We start from the raw sequence: 21,484 nt of genomic DNA, 5'->3' as shown, positions 1-21,484 counted from the left end.
CAACCAAAAACTTACCCGTAATTTCCCCACTAGGTGAGCTGTCTGTGGAAGAGCTACTGCAGCAGTATGCAGGAGCCTATGCCTCTGATGCCTCTGCTCCAGGTTCTGGGAGTAGTGATGGGGAAGACGAAGATGAGGAGGTTGAGGCTAACAGCTCTGACTGTGAACAAGAGGAGGCAACAGAAGCTGAAGAAGCAGCTCAAGAGGATAGTAGCAGCCAGTCAGGTGAATGTCTGGTCCTGAGGCAGGAGCTGGGAAAGGCATGTGTTGGAGAAGCAGGTACTAAGCCTTGGTCTTGTGATCTAGACTCTGCTGAGGAGCAGAGTGAGGATGAAGAAGATGATCATTCAGAGGAGGAAGAAACAAGTGGCAGTTCAGAATCAGAAGAATCTGAGTCTGAGGAGTCTGAGGATGCTCGATCACAGAGCCAAGCAGATGAAGAAGACGAAGAGGAGGAAGATGATGATTTTGGGGTGGAGTACTTGCTTGCCCGGGATGAAGAACAGAGTGAGGCAGATGGGGGCAGTGGGCCTCCTACCCCAGGGCCCACCACCACTCTAGGTCCTAAGAAAGAAATTACTGACATTGCTGCAGCAGCTGAAAGTCTTCAGCCCAAGGGTTACACATTGGCGACTACCCAGGTATCTCCGGGCTGCAACTTCTGCTTTCTCATATCATGATTTTACTATTTCAGGTGACAGGTGCCTCAGTCCACTTTGCATGATAACTGTTTTGTTTCCTCCTTGTCAGGTAAAGACACCCATTCCCCTACTACTGCGGGGCCAGCTCCGGGAGTACCAACACATTGGGCTTGACTGGCTGGTTACTATGTATGAAAAGAAACTTAATGGCATTCTTGCAGATGAGATGGGGCTGGGGAAGACGATCCAGACCATCTCCTTACTTGCTCACTTGGCCTGTGAGAAAGGTGAGTAGGTAGGGCCCATCTTGGCCTCTTAACCAATTCTGGGGAACTGTTAGTGGTGACTCCACCTGCAGGAAGGTGAAATTCTTACTCTCGTTGCTTTCTTTGTAGCTTCATTGACTGGTCAGTAACTATAGGAAGGATAGAGAAGTGCTAGGATTCTTAGGAAGGGCCATCAGAAGGAGACAGTCAACAGGCTTATACCTAAGGAATCAGAACTGCAAGCTTTACATGGCCTTACTGTGTCTTATTCTTTTGCAAAACAGGTAATTGGGGTCCCCATTTAATCATTGTTCCCACCAGCGTGATGTTGAACTGGGAGATGGAATTGAAACGTTGGTGCCCCAGCTTTAAAATCCTCACTTACTATGGAGCCCAGAAAGAGAGGAAGCTCAAGCGGCAGGTTCGATCTTCCATGTGGTCACTTTCCCCCATTGATTTCTCCTTCATTTTTAGTCCCTTTGCTTAGATGAGTTCCCTTTCCCTCCTTTTCCTATTGCTCCATTTTCCTGGAATCTTTTAATTTCTTCTAGACTGATTTCTGTCCCTTGAAGACCTTAGCATATTTTCCCTTTGCCCTCTCCTTTTTTTTTTTTTTTTTTTTTTCTTACCCCCCACTATCTTCTGCTTTCTTTGACCCCGTTAGGGCTGGACTAAGCCCAATGCCTTCCATGTGTGTATCACATCTTACAAGCTGGTGCTGCAGGACCACCAGGCCTTCCGCCGCAAGAACTGGCGCTATCTTATTTTGGATGAGGCTCAGAACATCAAGAACTTCAAGTCTCAGCGCTGGCAGTCACTGCTTAACTTCAATAGGTAGAGATGGAGATGGAGATGTGTGGGAGGGTTGGCTTGGTCTGAGTGACTGACTGGCTTGCCTCAGTTGAGGATTATATCATGGATGCTCAGAAAGTTAGAATCTTGAAAAAAAAAGAAAGTAAGTTGGAATCTTGCTGACCATCTTCCTTCTGGTTCTCTCTCTTTGCAGCCAGAGACGGTTGCTCCTGACAGGAACTCCCTTACAGAACAGCCTCATGGAGCTGTGGTCCTTGATGCACTTTTTGATGCCTCATGTCTTCCAGTCTCATCGAGAGTTCAAGGAATGGTTCTCTAACCCCCTAACTGGCATGATTGAGGGCAGCCAAGAATATAATGAAGGTCTGGTCAAACGCCTGCACAAGGTAGGACCTGCAGTAGTTTGATATTGAGAATGTGAGGAACTGAGGGTAATAACTAGTAGCAGGGACCTCAAGTACTAGGCTGAACTTAATCAGTCGTTATGCTGCAGCATTCTAGTGACTCATTGCCAAATTGAGCAACATCATCTTAGTTATCCTGCTTGTTTTCTTTACTGGGGATGCTTTTGTCCTTACTTTCTTCGAATGGAATGGTACTGCTGATCAGTCCCTATTTGGATTTCTCTTTGTCTGGATTTAAGCTTGTGTTTTTGGTATTTTCTCTCTTTCTTTTTTTGTCTCTCTCTGTATGTTTTCGTCTCTTCATCCAGCTTTAAAACAGCAGTATCTTCCAACATCCTGATCTTTTTTTGTTTTTCTTTTCAATCTGTGTATCTCATTCATTCCCAAGACTTTTGCCTATGTGATAATGACACTTTAAATTGGTGTTTGTTTTGGTTTTTTTTAACCTCAACTTCAACATAGAATGACTTCTTAATTTTTGTTTGTAATCCTTTAAATATTTAGATCCCTTGACCTGAATTTTAATCAACCTGCTCGCTTTTTCCTTTCTTGTGTCTGCCTGTCTCTGTCAGTCTGTCTTTCTAACTTGTCTTGGGGTTTGAATTTGGGGCTTTGTGCTTGCTAGGCACTCTACCACTTGAACCACACCTCTAGCCTGGACTTTTGGTATCTTTTCTTTTTAAATGTATTAATTGTATAGGGCAGGTTTCATTGTGACATTTACATTTGTGTTTACAATGTATCTTAATTAGATTCACCTCCATCATTCTCTCATTCCCCTTCCCCTCTTAAGACTTGATATCTTTAATTGAAAGTTCCTTTTTTTTTTTTTTTTGCCATACTGGGGCTTGAACACAGGGCCTACACCTTGAGCCACTCCACCAGCCCTTTTTTGTGATGGGTTTTTCAAGATAGGGTCTCATGAACTGTTTGCCCATGCTGGCTTTGAACCATGATCCTCCTGATCTCTGTCTCCTAAGTAGCTATGATTACAGGCATGAGCCACTAGTTCCCAGCTTGAAAGTCCTTCTTGAATTCACTTTGTCCTCGGCCAAATATCTCTGTCTTTATAGCCTATTATTTCTCAGCCAAATTATCTCTGGTCTTATCACTCTTATCTTGTACATCATTTGGAAAAACCAAAATAGAAATCAGGACATCTTCCTTAACTATTACACTTCCTTCATATACCTCCTTTTCTTCACTTCCTTTCTATCCTTATAGATACTGAAGACTGTTAGGTTTTATATCCTGAGATAACAAGGCCACTTTTTTTTATTTTGGTGCTAGGGATTGAACCCAAGGCCTTATAAGCCTATGCTTTATTACTGAGTTACACCCCATCCCAGGGCCAATATTTTTCTCTGCTTCTCTCCTGGGTTTATTTTTGTAACTTTGTTTTTGAGACTGGGTCTGTGTTGCCCAGGTTAGTCTCAAACACCTTGACTCAAAGGGTGCTCCTTCCTCGGCCTCCCAAGTAACTGGGTAAAACTTAAGGCACAAGATCCACCATACCTGGCTTATTTTTGTAATCTTGTAAACTTATAGTGACTCCTCAAAATGCAGTTTGTCCAGAACGGAGGGATAGAGCAGCCCTCGGCAGCCCAGGTGGCTGTGCCTGGCTCGGGGCTGTGCGAGACACAGGTGGAAAAAGAAAAAAAATGCAGTTTGTTTCAGCTTTCCTGCAGAGTTAGTTGGTTTTCTTTCAGGGCTTGGTTGTATCGCTTTGTGTGTTCTAGTTTAGTTATCTTTATGTGTGTCTCCTTCAGCAGATAGTAAGTTCCTTGAGAGGAGGGCATGCATCTGACTCATGTTTGTGTGGTTTGTATCTGGCATGCCACATGACTTCATGACTGCTGATGAGTTAAGCCAATGCTTGGCCATTTGCCAGGCCAAGACCCAACTAGAGGGGCTAGGTTGGGACGTAGTGCCCTCTGTTCTCCTGTCATCCTCTTGCTTATTTATTTTTAGGTTTTGCGGCCTTTTTTGTTACGCCGAGTTAAGGTGGATGTTGAGAAGCAGATGCCCAAAAAGTATGAGCATGTTATCCGCTGCCGGCTCTCCAAGCGCCAACGCTGTCTCTATGATGACTTCATGGCACAGACCACGTAAGGGTGGACTGAGGGTGGGCCCTGGGACCCTGGATTAGAGAGCAGGTGGCTGTTAGGGTGTCCATTTATTTTTCTTCTCTCCCCAGAACTAAGGAGACACTAGCCACAGGCCATTTCATGAGTGTCATCAACATTTTAATGCAGCTACGAAAAGTCTGCAATCATCCAAATTTGTTTGACCCTCGACCTGTTACCTCTCCCTTCATCACCCCAGGCATCTGCTTCAGCACCGCCTCTCTGGTGCTAAGGGCCACTGATGTCCACCCACTGCAGGTAAGTAGCTGTCCTCAAGTTTAGTAGTTCTTACCCCAACATTTGGGGGTCTCACCTTTTCGTTTTTTTGATTTTTGGGGTTTTTTGGTGGTATTGGGGTTTAAACTCAGGGTTTCATGCTTGCTAGGCAGGTACGTAACCACTTGAACCAGCCCTGTTTTGTGTTGGGTATTTTCAAGATAGAGTCTCGTGAACTGTTTGTCCAGGCTGGTTTAGAGTCTCACCCTTTGCAGCCTTACTACTTCCCTTATTTTATCCATTCAGTACTATTCCTTTAGTTTCATCATTTTTTAGCAATGTGACTTGGTAGTTTATTAAACCTAGGTTTCCTTGCCCACCAAACAGCCATATTCTGTAATGTGTTTGAGAATTTTTGGATGTGCTGAGACCTATGCCTGCCCTATTTATAGATACTTTATAAATATCACTTGAGGGAAAACCCTCATTTTTTTATTGTGATAAAATACATTCTGGAGGATTACTGTTTTAACCATTTTAAGTGTACATTTTATCAGCATCAAGAACATTTATATTGTTGTGTAACCAACACAAGCATCCACCCTTCTCTTTTTTTTTTTTTTCTTTCCTCTTTCTATTATTCTGAGTATTTGGTGTAAATGAAATCATAAAGTACCTATCCTTTTGTGAATGACATCTTTCATTTACCATAATATCTTTAAGGTTCATCCACATTGTATAGTATATTTGAGAAATTTCCTTCCTTTTTAAGATGGGAAAATATTTCATTGTGTGGGTAATGCCACATTTTGGTTATCCATTTATCTCAATGGACACTTGGGTTGTTTTCTGGTTTTTGATATAGCATATCACTGTGTGGCCCAGGATGATAGGGAATTTGAGATCCTCCTGTTTCGGCTTTTTTGAGTGTTGGAATTATAGGCATGTACCACCATACCCATGTCATCTTTTGGCTATTGTGAATAATGCTGCAGTATTCATGGGTATAGAAATACCTGTTTGAGTCCTTGCTTTATGTTCTTTGGTTATATGTCCAAAGGTGGAATTGCTGTATCATATGGTAATTCTTTTTGTAATTTTTTGAGAAACAAGCTTTACTGTTTTTCCATAGCAGCTTCACATTTTACATTCCTACCAGCAATGTACAAGGGTTTCAATTTCCATACAACCTTTTCATAGGATTTTTTTTTTTAAATAGTGGCCATATTAATGTGTGTGAGGTGGTATTTCATTGTTTCAATTTGCATTTTCCTAATGATTAGTTGCATTCAGAATCTTTCATGTGCTTCTTAGCCATTTGTGTGCCTTCTTTGACAGAATCCTTTTTTTATTTATTTAGTGGTACTAGGGTTTGAACTGAGGTCCTTGTGCTTGCAAGGCAGACACTCTACGACTTGATCCATGCCTCCAGCCCTGTGTGTCTTCTTTGGAGACATAATGTATTCAAGACCTTTTCTGATTTTACTTATTTATTTTTTCTGGTACTGTGGTTTGAACTCAGGGCATCATGCTTGTTAGGCAGGTGCTCTTGCACTTGAGCTGTGCCTCCAGCTCGTTTTTCTTTAGAAATTTTTTGGATAGGGTCTCATGTTTTTTTGTCACAGCTGCCCTGTACCACAGTCCTCCCAATCTTTGTCTCCCGAGTAGCTAGGATTTACAGGTATGTGCCACTATGCTTGATCTGATTTCTTTTTCTTTTGTTAGAAGTGGGATTTGAACTCAGGGCTTCACATTTCTTAGGTGGCTACTCTACTGTTTGAGCCACACCTACAGCCCTTTTCACCCTGGTTACTTTTGAGACAGGGTCTCACTTTTTGCCCATTCCAACATGGACCGTGATCCTCCTATGTTACACATCTTGCCATAGCCATAGCTGGGGCAACAGGCATGTACCACTGCGCCCAACTACTGGTTGAGATGGGGGTCTTGAAAACTTTTGTGTGGGCTGGTCTTGACCCTTCCAATGTGAGCCTCCCAAATAGCTAAGATTACAGGTATGAAGCACCAGTGCAACTGGGATTTGAATTCAGGGCTTCGTGCTTGCAAAGCAGGCACTCATAAGGTAGGTACTTTTCTGCTTTAGCCATACCTGCAGTCCGTTTTTCTGTAGTTATTTCAGAAATGTGATCTCAAAAACTTATTTTCCTGGGCTAGCCTCAAACCGAAATTGTCCTGATCTCTGCCACCCAGATAGTTAGGATTATAGCTGTGAACCACTAGTGCCCAGCTTATTGCACTTTTTCTGAAAAGTGGGCTTTTTTTTTTGTCATTGGGTTGTAGTTCTTTGAATAAATCTTGTCAGATGTGTGATTTGCAAGTAATCTTTTTTTTTTTTTTTTTTTTTGCTTTGTACTGGATTTGAACTCAGGGCGTTGTGCTTGCTAGGCAGGCGCTCTACCACTTGAGCCACTCACCTAGCACAAGTAATCTTGTTCTCTTCTGTGGGTTATCATTTTACTCTGTTGAAGGTATATATTGATGCACAAAAGTTTCAAATTTGGATATAGTCTAATTTATCAATTTTTTTCTTCAACTTTTTTATTAGCATGTATTAATTGTACAGTGAGATTTCATTGTGATATTTCTGTATATATGTATAATTACTTTGATCAAAGTTACCAGTTAATTTTTCTTTTGTTATTTGTGCTTTCGGTGTTATATTCAAGAAATCATGGCTAGATTAGTCCCTTTGACACTGTACTTTGTGTTCCTTCTTGTGGCAGCGGATAGACATGGGTCGGTTTGACCTTATTGGCCTAGAGGGTCGTGTCTCTCGATACGAGGCTGACACTTTCCTGCCCCGCCACCGCCTCTCCCGCCGGGTACTGCTAGAGGTGGCTACTGCTCCTGATCCCCCACCTCGTCCCAAGCCTGTCAAGATGAAGGTCAACAGGTACCAGGACTAAGGAAGAAGGGGATGTGTTCCTAGAAAATATTGGAGGGGTTATAGGTGGTGAGGAAAGAGTTGGAGACTAGGCTAGGCTCTTTATATGGATGGGTACAAAGTACTGTGGAGGGATTGAGGAAGAAAATAACTAGAGGAGGGTTTTGGAAGGGACTCCTCCTGTTTTTGTCACTATTTTGTTTCCCTACTTTGCTTGGTGCTTTCTAATTACCTGGGGGTTTTTTTCCCCTCTTTTCTCCTTTGGGTCTTTTTTTACTCTGCTCTTACAACCTTTCTACCATGTTCTCCTTCTTCCTTTCTTTTACTATTCCTTATTTTCCTTCCCTCTACCTATCCACTTGGTTTTTTTCCTTATAGGATGCTACAGCCAGTGTCCAAGCAAGAAGGCCGCACAGTGGTGGTGGTGAATAGCCCACGGACGCCTCTTGGCTCTGGCCCATTTCGACCTCCTCTAGGCCCTGAGCTGTCAGCCCAGCCTACCCTTAGTCCAACCTCCCCAATGCTGCCGGCACCACTGATGATGTCGGCCTCAACTGCTGGACCCCCGCTTGTTCCTGTATCCCGGCCTCCTGGATCTGTTCTTTTGCCTCCCTTGCAGTCAAACAGTGGTCCTCTATCCCAGGGTAAGTTGAAAAGGATCCAAAGGTAATGGTGTGCTTCTTTTATTACTAAGAAGTAATGAAATCAAAGGGTTTGAGGAGCTGGTTTGGGGAGAAGGGAGGTGAGGTGTTTGATGGGCTGGAAGATGTAGTATGGAGGTTTCTAGGACCAGGCTAAGGCTTTAGTCTGGTCATAATTTGACTGGTGTTTTGTTTGTGCGTACAGTGTTGCCATCCCCCCTGGGAGTCCTGAGTGGCACCTCACAGCCTCCCACACCAACCCTGTCCTTGAAGCCAGCTCCACCCGCCCCAGTTCGCTTGAGTCCAGCACCACCCCCAGGATCCTCTAGCCTGTTGAAGCCCCTGACAGTGCCACCAGGATATACCTTCTCTCCTGCTGCTGCTGCTACCACCACTTCTACCACCACAGCAACCACTACCACCACGGCAGTGCCAGCTCCAGCTCCTGCACCACAGCGTCTCATCCTGTCTCCTGAAATGCAGGCCCGCCTGCCCTGTAAGTTCCCAGGGTTCTACAGGGAGGAAGGTTTAAATGGTAGGGAGCTGAAGAACAAAAGGAACATGAGAGTATGAAGCCCTAGGCAGCTAATATTTAAATCATAATTGAGTAAGAGCCGTCGAGGGATTCACAGTCTAGAGGGAGAAATAACCCATAGATGGATAAATAGTGGTAAGCTTAGTAATAGAAAAGTATTTGGAGGCTGGGTATGTAGTTCAGTAATAGAGTACTTGCCTAGCCTATGTGAAGCCCTTCATGCAATCTCTGGCACTACAAAAAAAAAAAGAATAAAAATGCTGCATAGAGCAAGAGACAGTGATTGCTGTCTGGTAGCAGGCTATTAGAGACTATATAGATTTCTATGTAAATAAGAGGAATTGGACTGAGCCACATGTCAAAAGCCCAAAGATTGTGTGTAGAGGCTTAGTTTTTGAGCATGGTAAATTGTGGGAAAGGTTTGGAGGAACTGGAGAATCAGGGAGACGTGTGCTTTGTGGGAGTCTGAGACATGTTGAACAGAGTGAACCCTGAATACAATAAGGCCTTTTCTGTTTGTAGCCGGCGAAGTGGTCAGCATTGGGCAGTTGGCCTCACTGGCACAACGTCCGGTGACTAGTGCTGGGGGAAGCAAACCTCTCACCTTCCAAATCCAGGGCAACAAACTGACTTTGACTGGTGCCCAGGTGCGCCAGCTTGCTGTGGGGCAGCCCCGCCCGCTGCAAAGTAGGTAAAACCCACCCCCTGTCCTGCCTATTTCCTTCTCTTTTCTGTCCTTGTTTTTTTGTGGTTCTTTTTGGATGTCACACTTTATGTTTCTTTTCCTAGGTTTTGGTGGGTAGGGCCAAGGGATATGGTTGGAAGGGGTCTTTTGATAAAAAGAGGAAAAGATCATTGTAGGGACATTACTCCCTCTCTCTCCTCTCTCTCGCTCTGCCTCTGCCCTCCTCCGGCTGATAGGTGCTTCTCTCTCTCTTCTCTCTTCCCTTCAACCAGGGAATGTGGTGCACCTGGTGTCAGCAGGGGGGCAGCACCACCTCATCAGCCAGCCTGCCCATGTGGCCCTCATCCAGGCCGTGGCCCCGACCCCTGGCCCTACCCCTGTCTCTGTGCTGCCTTCTTCGACCCCAAGCACCACCCCTGCCCCCACTGGCCTCAGCCTTCCGCTTGCTGCTAACCAGGGTGAGGCTCCTGGCCTTCCTACTTACTTAGCCCTTACCTGCCTTGGTCCTTCCAGGAATGCTCTGGGCTACTATTTGTCCAGCTTTCCCTCAGTGTTGTTTTCCCTTGCCAGTATCTCTAATATCTGTCTTCTACCCTTTCTTTTCCCTGGAATTTTTCCATCTTTTGGGTCTCTTGTTTCTTTTCTACCTTCCTCTCAATGTAGCTTCCTCTTTCAGTGCCACCATCCATGGTGAATAATACAGGCGTGGTGAAGATTGTAGTGAGACAGGCGCCTCGGGATGGACTGACTCCTGTTCCACCGCTGGCACCGGCACCACGGCCTCCAAGCTCTGGGCTTCCAGCTGTGTTGACTTCACGTCCCACATTAACCCCTGGTCGGCTACCCACACCTACTCTGGGTACTGCCCGGGCTCCTGTACCCACGCCCACTCTGGTGAGGCCCCTTCTCAAGCTGGTCCACAGTCCTGCGCCTGAAGTCAGTGGTAAGTCCATATGACTGAGGCCAGAAATTTTTACCAGGAATGGAAATATGTAATGGGGTAGCCTGAAAGGTTCCATAATCACAGCAGATTCCTTCATTATTAGCATACTGTTTTAACTTTGAGCCCCAGAAGTGGGCTGCCTAAATTCTGACCTAGTCTCAGTATATACTTGTTGGAATCTTGGAGGAGAGAGAATTGTTAAACTATCCTATTCCTTCAATTTTTGACATTGTGTGGTGGGAGTGAAGGCTTTTTGGGAAATAGTGAAGCTTGGGAATAAGAGGAAGGATAGGACATGATAGTAGAAGGATCAACTAAAAAATTATAAAGCTGCCTCATCTTCTGTCTCCACAGCTTCAACACCCGGAGCTGCTCCAATGACCATCTCCTCTTCTCTCCATGTGCCATCCTCACTTCCAGGGCCAGCCTCTTCTCCGATGCCAATTCCCAACTCCTCTCCCCTTGCCAGTCCTGTGTCCTCTACAGTTTCAGTCCCTGTGTCATCTTCACTTCCCATCTCTGTCCCTACCACACTTCCCACCCCAACTTCTGTTCCCTTAACTATCCCCATTTCAGCCCCCTTGCCTGTTTCGGCTTCAGGCTCAGCTTTGTTAACCAGTGTGACTCCAGCACTGGTACCTGCTATCTCAGCAGCTTCTGGACCTCCTCCTTTGGCATCAGCTGGTCCTTCCCCGTCAGTGTCAGCCTTGACTCTGGGTTTGGCCACAGCTCCGGCCCTGTCCCCACCTCAGACACCTGGTCACCCTCTTTTGTTGGCTCCCACTTCTTCCCATGTTCCAGGGTTGAACTCAGCTGTGGCTCCCACATGCTCACCTGTCCTGGTGCCAGCTTCAGCTCTGGCCAGTCCTTTCCCATCAGCACCAAATCCAGCTCCAGCTCAGGCTTCCCTTTTGGCTCCAGCGCCTTCTGCATCTCAGGCTTTAGCCACCTCACTGGCTCCATTGGCGACTCCACAGACAGCGATTCTGGGTCCTTCTCCAGCTCCTCCTCTGGCTCCTCTTCCTGTCCTGGCTTCATCACCAGGTCCTGCTCCTGTCCTAGCTCCATCGCAGACTCCGCTTCCAATTATGGCTCCATCATCAATGCCAGGAACCCCATTAGCCTCATCTTCACTGGTGCCATCTCCAACTCCTGTGTTGACTCCATCATCAACTCATACTATGGTACCAGCCCCAATTCCATCACCTCTCTCAAGCCTGGCTTCCGCTCAGACACTGGCCCTAGCCCCAACTTTAGCATCCACTCTTGGCGGCTCGTCTCCATCTCAGACACACTCTTTGGGAACAGGGAACCCTCAGGGGCCCTTTCCAACTCAGACATTATCATTGACTCCAGCATCATCCCTGGTACCAACTCCAGCCCAGACACTATCTTTGGGACCAGGAGCACCACTGGGTCCAATGCAGACGTTGTCTCTGGCTCCAGCTTCTCCAATAGGCCCTGTCCCAGCTCATACACTGACTTTGGCTCCAGCATCGTCATCTGCTTCGCTCCTAGCCACTGCGTCAGTGCAAGCACTGACCTTGAGCCCTGCCCCTGTTTCTGTGCCCACCCTGGGTCCAGTTGCAGCTCAGACCCTGGCACTGGCCCCAGCATCAACACAGGCCCCAGCTTCCCAGGCATCTTCCCTTGTGGTTTCGGCAACTGGTGCTGCTTCCTTGCCTGTCACCATGACAAACCGGCTGCCTGTTGCCAAGGATGAGCCTGAGACACTGACGTTGCGCTCTGGTCCCCCCAGCCCTCCTTCCACTGCTACCTCGTTCAGTGGCCCCCGGCCTCGACGCCAGCCCCCACCACCACCTCGTTCTCCTTTCTATCTGGTAAGTTATACTTCCTCAAAGGAACATAAACAAGAAATTGAGTTTCTTTGGAGTGTTGGTAGAGTAGATGGAACAGAATAATGTCACTTTTAACTTGTAAATTACAAAGCTTAGTGTTAAGGGCTAAGCATTTGAGTGACATTTGTGCAAGTTCCTTCTCTTTGGTGCCTCTATACCTTTATCTGGTATATTAATTTATGTCCTGCCTTTCTCAGAGGTAAAAATCAAATGTTATTTATTTTTTCTTTTTCAGTGTTGGGGATTGAACTCAATGCCTCGTGCTTGTGAGGGAAGCTGTACAACTTGAGCCATACCCCTAACCCCAGATGTGATTTATTTATTTATTTATTTATTTGGTGGTGGGGATTGAATCTAGGGCCTCAACCTATGTTAGGCACACACTACCACTGAGCTCTACTCTTGCCCTCAAATGTGCTCTTACTTTTTTTTTTTCCCTAGTGGTTCTTATTTTATTGACTTACACTAAATCATACATAGTATAATGATCATGGCATTTCCATACATACTTCAAACATGTTTTTATTTATGCATTTATTTATTAAGATGGGGTGTCAATGGCAACAAGTGGTCCTTCTACCTCAGCCTCGAGTAACTAAGACTACAAGTGTGTACACTATCTCAAATGTGGTTTTTGTTTTTCAAGGGTTTTTCTTTGGGGGGGTGCGATATTGGGATTTGAATCAAATGTGGTTTTGAAAATATTATGAGGAAACTAGCCCACTAAATGTGCTGACTCCATTGCTTTCTCCTCTTCCCCACATCAGTCTACAGAGATGACAAGATTGGTCTCAATTGTTAAAAAACCATCACATCACCATTATCATGCATTTGAACTTCTAAAAGCTGGATTTCCCCATAGAATATAATGCTCTATAGTTCATGAATCTCTGATAGTGATAAATAGGCAATAAAGGAAACTCTTCTTGCTATCTCTTCATGAGCTTTCTGATAGCCATCTTTTTCCACTTCCGTATACGTGTGGATGAGTTAAACTCATAGCTCGGTTTAAATAACCCAGAAACTAATAAGAAAGGTTGCTCTAGGGCCCCATGTCTTTCATTCACTCTGTATCTCAACTACTGTTCTTTTTCTCCTAAACCTCAACTCTCCACCTTTTGAACTTTTCCTAATGCTACCAGATTGGTCCTGGCTTGTTGAAAGTAGAAAGTATAGAGCTGGAGGTGTGGCTCAAGTAATAGACTACCTGCTTAGCAAGCATGAAGCCCTGAGTTCAAACCCCAGTCCCACCTAAAAAAGAAAACTAAAAGTGGTTGAACCAGAACTATTCCTATAAACCAAGAAAAATCCCACAATCAATGCTGAGAGCAAAACACTTCCTTACAGAGGAATGCATATCATTTATGGTAACAAATCACATCGTTTAGAGCTGGAGGAGTGGGTAGAGTGCCTGCCTAGCAGGCGTGAGGGTGACCTGCAAAAATAAAATAAATAAATAATTATTTTTTAAAAAAGTAAAGGGAAGAAAGCCTAATTTCTAACCCAAGGCTGGCAACCCATGGTCTGAATTTTGATCACTCTGCAAGTAAGATAGATTTTTATAGTTTTTTTCTTTAGTAATTTTTAGATACAACTCACAGTTCACCAGTTTAAAATGTACATTGTAGGGCATGAGGTGTGGTCCAGTGATACAATTCTTGCCTAACACACACATATATGTATATGTGCACACAATCTGATGACTTTAGCATATTCATTGAGTTGTACAACTGTACCTACAATCAATTTTAGAACTTTTCTATGGCCCCAAAAAACTTTTCCATAGCCTCTTAAATCTCAAACCTTCCATCACTCCTATCCCTAGACAGTCATCCCATCCTGTCCCCATCTGCCTCCTGTACTGGGGCTTGAACTCAGGCGCTTTGCACTTGCTAAGCAGGAACTTTACCTCTTGGGCCACTCTGAAATACGGGTTTTGTGAACTGTTTGCTCAGGGCTAACTTCAAATCAAGATCCTCCTGATCTTTGCCTCCAGAATAGCTACAGTTACAGGAGTGAGCCACCAGCGTCTGACTCATATACAAGTTTTTGTGTGGAAATATATTTTCAATTTCTTTGAGAATTTCTGAGTCATATGGTAACTGAGGAATTGCCAGACTTTTTCTCAAATTGAGTCTAACATTTAATAACATCCCCACTAGTAGTCTGTGAGGGTTTCAACTTCTCCACATTTTTGCCAAAACCTGTTCTTTTTTTCTTTTTGAGATAAGAGTTGCCCAGTCTGGTCTCAAATTCCTGGGCTCAGGAGATCCTTTTTGCCTCAGCCTTGCAAGTAGCTGGAACTACAGGCACATGGTGTGCCTGGCTTATTATTTATTGTGGGTTTTTTTTGGGGTTGGGGGGTGGGTGGGTTACTGGTGTTTGAACTCAGGGCCTAAACCTGGAGCCACTCCACCAGCCCTTCATATTCCTGCTAAAAGTTCTTTGTCAAGTGTGTGATTTGCTTTTGCAGATGTTTTCTTTTGCTGTTACTGAGAGTTGGCCTGTATTGGTTTATCCCTCTACTTGGACATTGTCCTTCCTCATGTAGAGCATCTCAGGCCAAGAGATGAAGCTTAAGGTAGTAGTTGGAAAGGGAGATTTGGGGCACTGCTTTTTTTTTTTTTTTTTTTTTTTAACAAGACAGATTCTTGTTTAGTCTCTCTTCTTTTTGTTTTCTCTCTCAGACTGTCTCTCTTTATCTTTCTCTCTCTCCCATGTATAATCTTCTGGGGATCAAATATAGGCCTTGAGCATGCAAGACAAGTGCTCTACCACTGAACGACATCCTTAACATTAACAGATAAATTTGTTGAGAACCTACTTTGTGCCAAATCCTCAACAGCTGTGGTGAACAACATCAAATGTTGATCATGTTATAATAGGGCTTATAGTTTAATGGGTAGAAGACAGGAAATAATTATGTGAATGTAAAACTAAACATGGTTAGGTACTTCTATAAAAAGAGAATTAGGTAGTGTTACAGATTGCAACTGGAATCACAGAGATTGGAAAGACTTTGATAAGGCCACACAGATTCCTGACTGCCAAGTTGGCTTTTTTTCTCTTGGATGCCTGGTTTGGTTAGCTGTTCCCATCCTACCTTACCCCATTTCATTCTGGCTCTTGGCAAAAATTTGACATGCAATTAGCTTCTCTATATCTTGATTGATGATTTGAGGAAGGCTTCTAATAACTTCTGGATCCACCAGAAGAAAATAAATAGATGTTCTGGAGTTGAATGTTAAATAATATAATTTCCATAAATCATCCATGCTATAAATTGTTGGATATGCAGATCTTAATTTTGAATATTTCAGGCATTCTATCTTGGCAGCAGCAAGGGATGATCACTTTTCTCTTGTAGAGTGATTCATTGTTGAAAGAACAGTTTTCTGTTACAGCTTTGGGACAAACTTGGTTTTAAGGTCTTTCCTCCCCTCACCTCTCCCTCCAAGTCGTACTGGGTTTGGGCTAGGTAGGTGCTTTACCACTTGTGCCACTCCGCCAGCCCTTTTTTGTGTTGGGTGCTTTTTTTTGTGTGGTGGTGGTAGTAACTGAAGTAACCTAGGACCTCACACTTGCTAGATAGGAACTCGACCATTGAGCCACTCCACCAGTCCTTGTGTGTGTTGGGTGTTTTTGAGATAGTTTCATGAACTGTTTGCCCAAGCTGGCTTCAAACTGTGATCTTCCTGATTTCTGCCTCCTGACTAGCTAGGATTACAGGCTTGAGCCACTAGCACCCTGAAAAGCATTTTTTTGTTTGTTTGTTTTTTCACTTGCTAGGCAGGCACTCTACCACTTGAGCCACTCCTCCAGCTGTTTTTGTGTTCAGTTTTTTCAAGATAGAGTCTGTTTGTCCAGGCTGACTTTAAACTGTGATCCTCCTGATCTCTAGGAATACAGGCGTGAGCCACCAGTACCCAGCTTCTTTAAGGTTTTGATGTGAACTTGAGTACACTGACTATTTTTTCTGTGTTTTGTTCTCTTATCTTTAGGACTCTCTGGAGGAAAAGCGGAAACGGCAGCGGTCTGAACGCCTAGAACGGATTTTCCAACTTAGTGAGGCTCATGGGGCCCTGGCACCCGTGTATGGGACTGAAGTCCTGGATTTCTGTACCTTGCCCCAACCTGTTGCCAGCCCCATCGGCCCTTGTTCTCCTGGCCCCAGGCACCCCACCTTTTGGACTTATACTGAGGCTGCCAACCAGGCTGTACTGTTTCCCCAGCAGCGACTAGACCAACTGTCAGAAATCATTGAGAGGTTGGCATGGCTAAGTGCTAATGGGGAGTGGGTTTTGTGGCCTTAGAGTAAATGTAGTGCTCAGGGCTGGTGAAGGTGCTAACTTCTGGTGTACTTTAGAGTCCTATCTTTCACACTGCTTGCCTTCTTTCTTTCACAGGTTCATCTTTGTCATGCCTCCCGTGGAGGCACCTCCCCCTTCCCTGCATGCCTGCCACCCACCTCCTTGGCTGGCTCCACGTCAGGCAGCCTTCCAGGAGCAACTGGCCTGTGAGCTCTGGCCTCGGGCTCGCCCTTTGCACCGAATTGTGTGTAACATGCGTACCCAGTTCCCTGACTTGAGACTCATCCAGTATGACTGCGGTGAGTTCCTTGGCCAGTGTAGGACTCTTTTTGTTTGTAGTGGTAAGACTGTTATGCAGAGGGAAGCATGTATTAGGTCTGTAGGGATTTCTGTAAAGCATTAGACAGATTTTTAGTTATGCTTATGGGCAAAATGGAGAAATGTAGGATTTGTTAACTTGACTTTCATGAAAGTTGAAAGTATATTCTGCTCATTCATTTATTCATTTAGTCATCATTTTGTGAACATCTGCCATATTTTGCTAGTAATTTGGAATACAATAGCAAGTGAGAGAGTACAACGGAGTTTGTAAATTCTTGTGCAAAGGTGTATGGTGGTATAAGACTATACAATTAATAGTAAATTTTCATTTGAGAAAAGGCAAGGACCCTTGTATTAGATAAAATGCATTTGACTACAAGTAACAAAACCAAAATAACAGTGGCTTAAACCACATGCACATCTATTGTTTACTTAGAAATTCTGAGAAGAGTAGCTTATGGCTGTTTCATCATAGATCAGAACCTTCTTATTTTTCTGCCTACCATACTTAGCTCTTACCTTTTTATTCTCCTGCTTATTTCTTCATGATGTTAACATGGCTGCCATATTTCCAGGGAGGACACCAGTCCTTTAAGCAGGAAGCAGTGAGTTGAAATAAAAACACTCCTTCCTGTGACTCTTTTTTTTCCCTGAGAAATTCATCTCCATTGACTCTGCTTCATAGTTCATTGGCCCAAACTGAGCCACATTTGCATCACTTAAGGCAATTGCTGACAAAGGGAAACAGTAAAGAGGAACTATGGTTTATTTAAATTCATCATGCTTTATTTCTTGGGGTTGAGTGAGGCCTTCCTTCCCTGGGAGCAAAGGATCTCTGCCAGATGTCCACAATATTAATCAGGTTCTATTATTTAAAAAAAAATGACTGTTGGTACTATAGTGACTAGTTTCTGCCATAATCCTGCAGACATTTCTGAATTAACATGTTTGAAGTTTTCTAAATTGTCCTTGAATATAAGAAAACAAGATTTTTAATTTATTTGTGCTCAATATTGTAGTAAAAAAAAGATTTATAACATTTTGAAACCATTCAGAATAGATGAATTGAAAGTCTTTGTTAAAAATGTTCAAACTCAGGGCTGAGAGGTATGACATAGTGGTAGAGCACTTGTCAAGCAGGCAAAGGCCCTGGATTCTGTCGCTAACACTACCAAAAATTGGGCATGATGGTACACACTTGAAGTCCTAGCTGGTCAGGAGGCTGGGCAGGAGCATCACTTGAGCTTAGGAGTTTGAGACAAAGATGGACAATATAGGGAGACCTATATTAATAAAATGTTCAAATTTACTTAGAAGAAATAATTAGAGGGCTAGTGGAATGGCTTAAGTGGTAGAGCACCTGCCTAGCAAGCATGAAGCCCTGAGTTCAAATCCCAGTACCACGACCCCCCCCCCCCAAAAAAAAAGATGATTTAGAGGTTAACCCAGATAATGTCCTAAGATCCTATCTTATTTTATGGTTCTGATCTGTGACCTTACGTCTCTGTCTTTAAGCCAAGACCACAGATTTGTTGATGTCTATCCTGTGATTCTCTTGCTCATGAACCACTGAGGATTCATTTTTCCCTGATAGGCTGTTGATTTCTGTCTGTACCTCTAGTGAGACTTAGAGAACTCAGATCCCAGGTAGGAGCACTCTGAAGAGGGGAACATTTAAGGAAAGAAAATATATAGAGTTGATTCATTGGGCTAATTGAAACCTTGGTAAAGCCTTGATTACCTTTTAACTACAGCTTTCCAGTACTAAATATTCTCCCCATTCTAGCTTGGAGCTAGCTCTCCGTACCTCTTCATATCTCTTCAGGAAAATTGCAGACATTGGCAGTGCTGTTGAGGCAGCTCAAAGCGGAGGGTCACCGGGTGCTCATCTTCACCCAGATGACACGAATGCTGGATGTATTGGAACAGTTTCTCACTTACCATGGTCATCTCTACTTACGTCTCGATGGGTCTACTAGAGTTGAACAGAGACAGGTAACTAGGCATCTTCAACTAGGTCTTTTTTTCTGAAGCCTATGGCTTCCAGAGGAGCTGTACTTAAGTCTTGGGCCTTTTTTGTGTTTCTGAAAAACATCTCCTTTTCCTTTTCTTCCAGGCCTTGATGGAACGGTTCAATGCAGACAAACGCATTTTCTGCTTCATCCTTTCAACTCGAAGTGGGGGTGTAGGCGTGAACCTTACAGGAGCAGACACTGTTGTTTTTTATGACAGCGACTGGAATCCTACCATGGATGCTCAGGCCCAGGATCGCTGTCACCGAATTGGTCAGACTCGAGATGTCCACATCTATAGGTATTGCATGGTCTTTCCTCAGCTTACTTCCTTTTTACTGATAGGGTATCCTTGATATTTGGCACTCTTCACACCTCGCCTTCATATCATCCTAGGCTTATCAGTGAACGGACAGTGGAGGAGAACATCCTAAAAAAGGCAAATCAAAAGAGAATGTTGGGAGACATGGCCATTGAAGGAGGCAACTTCACCACAGCCTATTTTAAACAGGTACAAGATAAGATCTTTCAGTCTGGGCAGAAGAGAACTGTTGTGCCTGTAGGAGTTCCTCCTGCTTATTAAAGAGATGTTGCTTTGGTCTCCATGCTGACTTTTCAGCCAGCCGTACCTCTCATTTTTCTAGGCCTTACAGCTATAGGCATAGGAGTAGCATTCCATTGGCTGACCTTGCCTTCTGTTATACCCAATAGCAGACCATCCGAGAGCTGTTTGATATGCCATTGGAGGAGCCATCTGGGTCATCTGTACCCTCTGCCCCCGAAGAGGAGGAGGAGACTATGGCTAGCAAGCAGACCCATATTCTGGAGCAGGTGAAAAAAAGAATGGGCAGCCCTAAAGGAGAGCCGCTGCTTAACATCTATCTTGTCTTTCATTTGTCTGCTGAGTTTGAGGGAAAGAACAGTTGTAGCTGCTTCCCAGATAATAGACAACCTTGCCTAGTTTAAAGTACAGTACTTATAGGTTCACATGATTTAGTAGGAAAAAAACAGGATTTGGAGGTCTGAGTCTCAGTTTTCAATTCTAACAGTGCTCGAATTTTTGTTTTGTTTGTTTGTTTTAATCTCACTACATTACTCAGGCTGGTCTTGAATTGCTGGGCTCAAGCTGTACTCAACAGCAGTGTTTCTTAATAATTACATTAGTTAAGCAAGGTTACAGATTTTTACTCTGCTGAGCCTCGCTTTATACTTCTGAAATACTTAGACAAAGGAAATAGTAACTCTTAGGATTAAGTGATATAATGCATGAAAAAAAGTGCCTTGTCCATGATGTAAATGGTTTTCCAAACATTGAAGCATAACAGTCACTTGGAAAGATTTTTTTTTTTTTGGTACCTGGGCTCTCTTTTTTGTGGTACTGGAGTTTCAACTCAGGACTTCACACTTGCTTGACAGGTGCTCTACTACTAGAGGCATTATGCCAGCCCTAGGATTTCTTTTTTTCAATAACTGGGGCTTGAACTCAGAACCTTCACCTTGAGCCACTCTGTCAGCCCTATTTTTCGGAAGGAGTTTTTGAGATAGGGTCTCAAGCTATTTGCCCCAACTGGCTTCTAACTGTGATCCTCCTGAGTAGCTAGGATCACAGGCATGAGCCACCAGTGCCCGGCATCCCTGGGATATTTTTAAGATAGGGTGTCTTGCAAGCCATTTACATGGGCTGGCTTCGAACCATGATCCTACTGATCTCTGCCTCTGAAAAGCTAGGATTATAGGCATGAGCCACTGGTGCCTGGTTCTGGGCTCCATCTCAAAATCTACTAAATCATAACTTTTTGGGTGTTTATATTTTTCCATAGCTCTCTAAATGTAGACAAATGTTTTAAGAACCATTGATATAGAGTGTAATGGAGAGGTGTTTTTATCTACTGAGTGCCTTCTCATTCTTGGAGTGCTCTAGGCTACTTCTCTTAATGTTCTTTTCTTTTTTCTGTGGTGCTGGGGATTCAACCCAGGGCTTGCACATGCTAGGCAAGTGCTCTACCACTGAACTACACCCCAGCCCTTTCATTTTTTGGTGGTACTACTGTTTGAACTCTGGGCTTCAGACTTGATAGGAGTTCTACCATTTAAATCATATCTCCAGAGCCCTCCCTTCCCCCTTTAAAAAAAATTTTTTTTTAAATAAAGAAACTTCCAAGGCTGACTAAAAGAAAGGAAGTAGAGCTAGGAGTCTATAAAATAGTCATTTGTCCCTAAGTGAGAGTACTAATGAAAATCCATTCTATCCCTTGTGGACCCCTGTGTTGCTTTGGTAACCCCTGTTGTTGAGTTTTGTTGCAAACCTGGTTTGGTGTAAAATTGGCCTCAGATTTTTACCTTTTACCAGAATTAAATTGTGGGACAGAAAGTTATTTAATTCTGGGTTTTTTTCCCTTCTGTATGCCCTTGTAGGCTTTGTGCCGGGCAGAGGATGAAGAGGATATCCGTGCAGCTACCCAGGCCAAGGCTGAGCAAGTGGCTGAACTTGCAGAATTTAATGAGAATGATGGGTTTCCTGCTGGTGAGGGAGAGGAAGCTGGTCGGCCTGGAGCTGAAGATGAGGAGATGTCCCGTGCTGAGCAGGAAATTGCTGCCCTTGTAGAACAGGTTAAGGCTCAGGACGCTTTTTGTTTTTCCCTTCCTGATGATAATTAACAAGGGTGATGTGGCCCTGGGCACCAAATCACTGTTTTATCACTCTGCATATCCCTACAGCTGACCCCCATTGAACGCTATGCCATGAAATTCTTAGAAGCCTCATTGGAGGAAGTGAGCCGAGAGGAGCTCAAGCAGGCAGAAGTGAG

General features: G+C 44.0%; 1 protein-coding gene across 4 annotated transcripts in view; it reads left to right on the top strand.

Annotated features, from left to right (window-relative positions):
* The window catches only part of Srcap (Snf2 related CREBBP activator protein), a 39,047-nt gene that overhangs the window by 14,784 nt on the left and 2,779 nt on the right, over nucleotides 1-21,484 (top strand). For all 4 annotated transcript variants that reach the window (XM_020158512.2, XM_074059442.1, XM_074059440.1 and 1 more), the window contains 23 exons: nucleotides 34-225; nucleotides 307-641; nucleotides 751-928; nucleotides 1,192-1,328; nucleotides 1,572-1,741; nucleotides 1,914-2,106; nucleotides 4,096-4,232; nucleotides 4,322-4,508; nucleotides 7,211-7,380; nucleotides 7,750-8,015; nucleotides 8,218-8,508; nucleotides 9,070-9,234; nucleotides 9,505-9,690; nucleotides 9,909-10,175; nucleotides 10,530-12,016; nucleotides 16,036-16,301; nucleotides 16,441-16,643; nucleotides 18,491-18,660; nucleotides 18,782-18,978; nucleotides 19,074-19,188; nucleotides 19,389-19,508; nucleotides 21,093-21,287; nucleotides 21,396-21,479. In XM_020158512.2, the coding sequence (XP_020014101.2) occupies nucleotides 34-225; nucleotides 307-641; nucleotides 751-928; nucleotides 1,192-1,328; nucleotides 1,572-1,741; nucleotides 1,914-2,106; nucleotides 4,096-4,232; nucleotides 4,322-4,508; nucleotides 7,211-7,380; nucleotides 7,750-8,015; nucleotides 8,218-8,508; nucleotides 9,070-9,234; nucleotides 9,505-9,690; nucleotides 9,909-10,175; nucleotides 10,530-12,016; nucleotides 16,036-16,301; nucleotides 16,441-16,643; nucleotides 18,491-18,660; nucleotides 18,782-18,978; nucleotides 19,074-19,188; nucleotides 19,389-19,508; nucleotides 21,093-21,287; nucleotides 21,396-21,479 (5,711 nt within the window). The remainder of the gene's footprint in view (nucleotides 1-33; nucleotides 226-306; nucleotides 642-750; nucleotides 929-1,191; nucleotides 1,329-1,571; nucleotides 1,742-1,913; nucleotides 2,107-4,095; nucleotides 4,233-4,321; nucleotides 4,509-7,210; nucleotides 7,381-7,749; nucleotides 8,016-8,217; nucleotides 8,509-9,069; nucleotides 9,235-9,504; nucleotides 9,691-9,908; nucleotides 10,176-10,529; nucleotides 12,017-16,035; nucleotides 16,302-16,440; nucleotides 16,644-18,490; nucleotides 18,661-18,781; nucleotides 18,979-19,073; nucleotides 19,189-19,388; nucleotides 19,509-21,092; nucleotides 21,288-21,395; nucleotides 21,480-21,484) is intronic.

Source organism: Castor canadensis, chromosome 17, assembly GCF_047511655.1.
Source record: "Castor canadensis chromosome 17, mCasCan1.hap1v2, whole genome shotgun sequence".
NCBI lineage: Eukaryota > Metazoa > Chordata > Mammalia > Rodentia > Castoridae > Castor > Castor canadensis.
The sequence above is the reverse complement of the archived record's forward strand: the minus strand, read 5'-3'. Positions and strand labels throughout refer to the sequence as shown.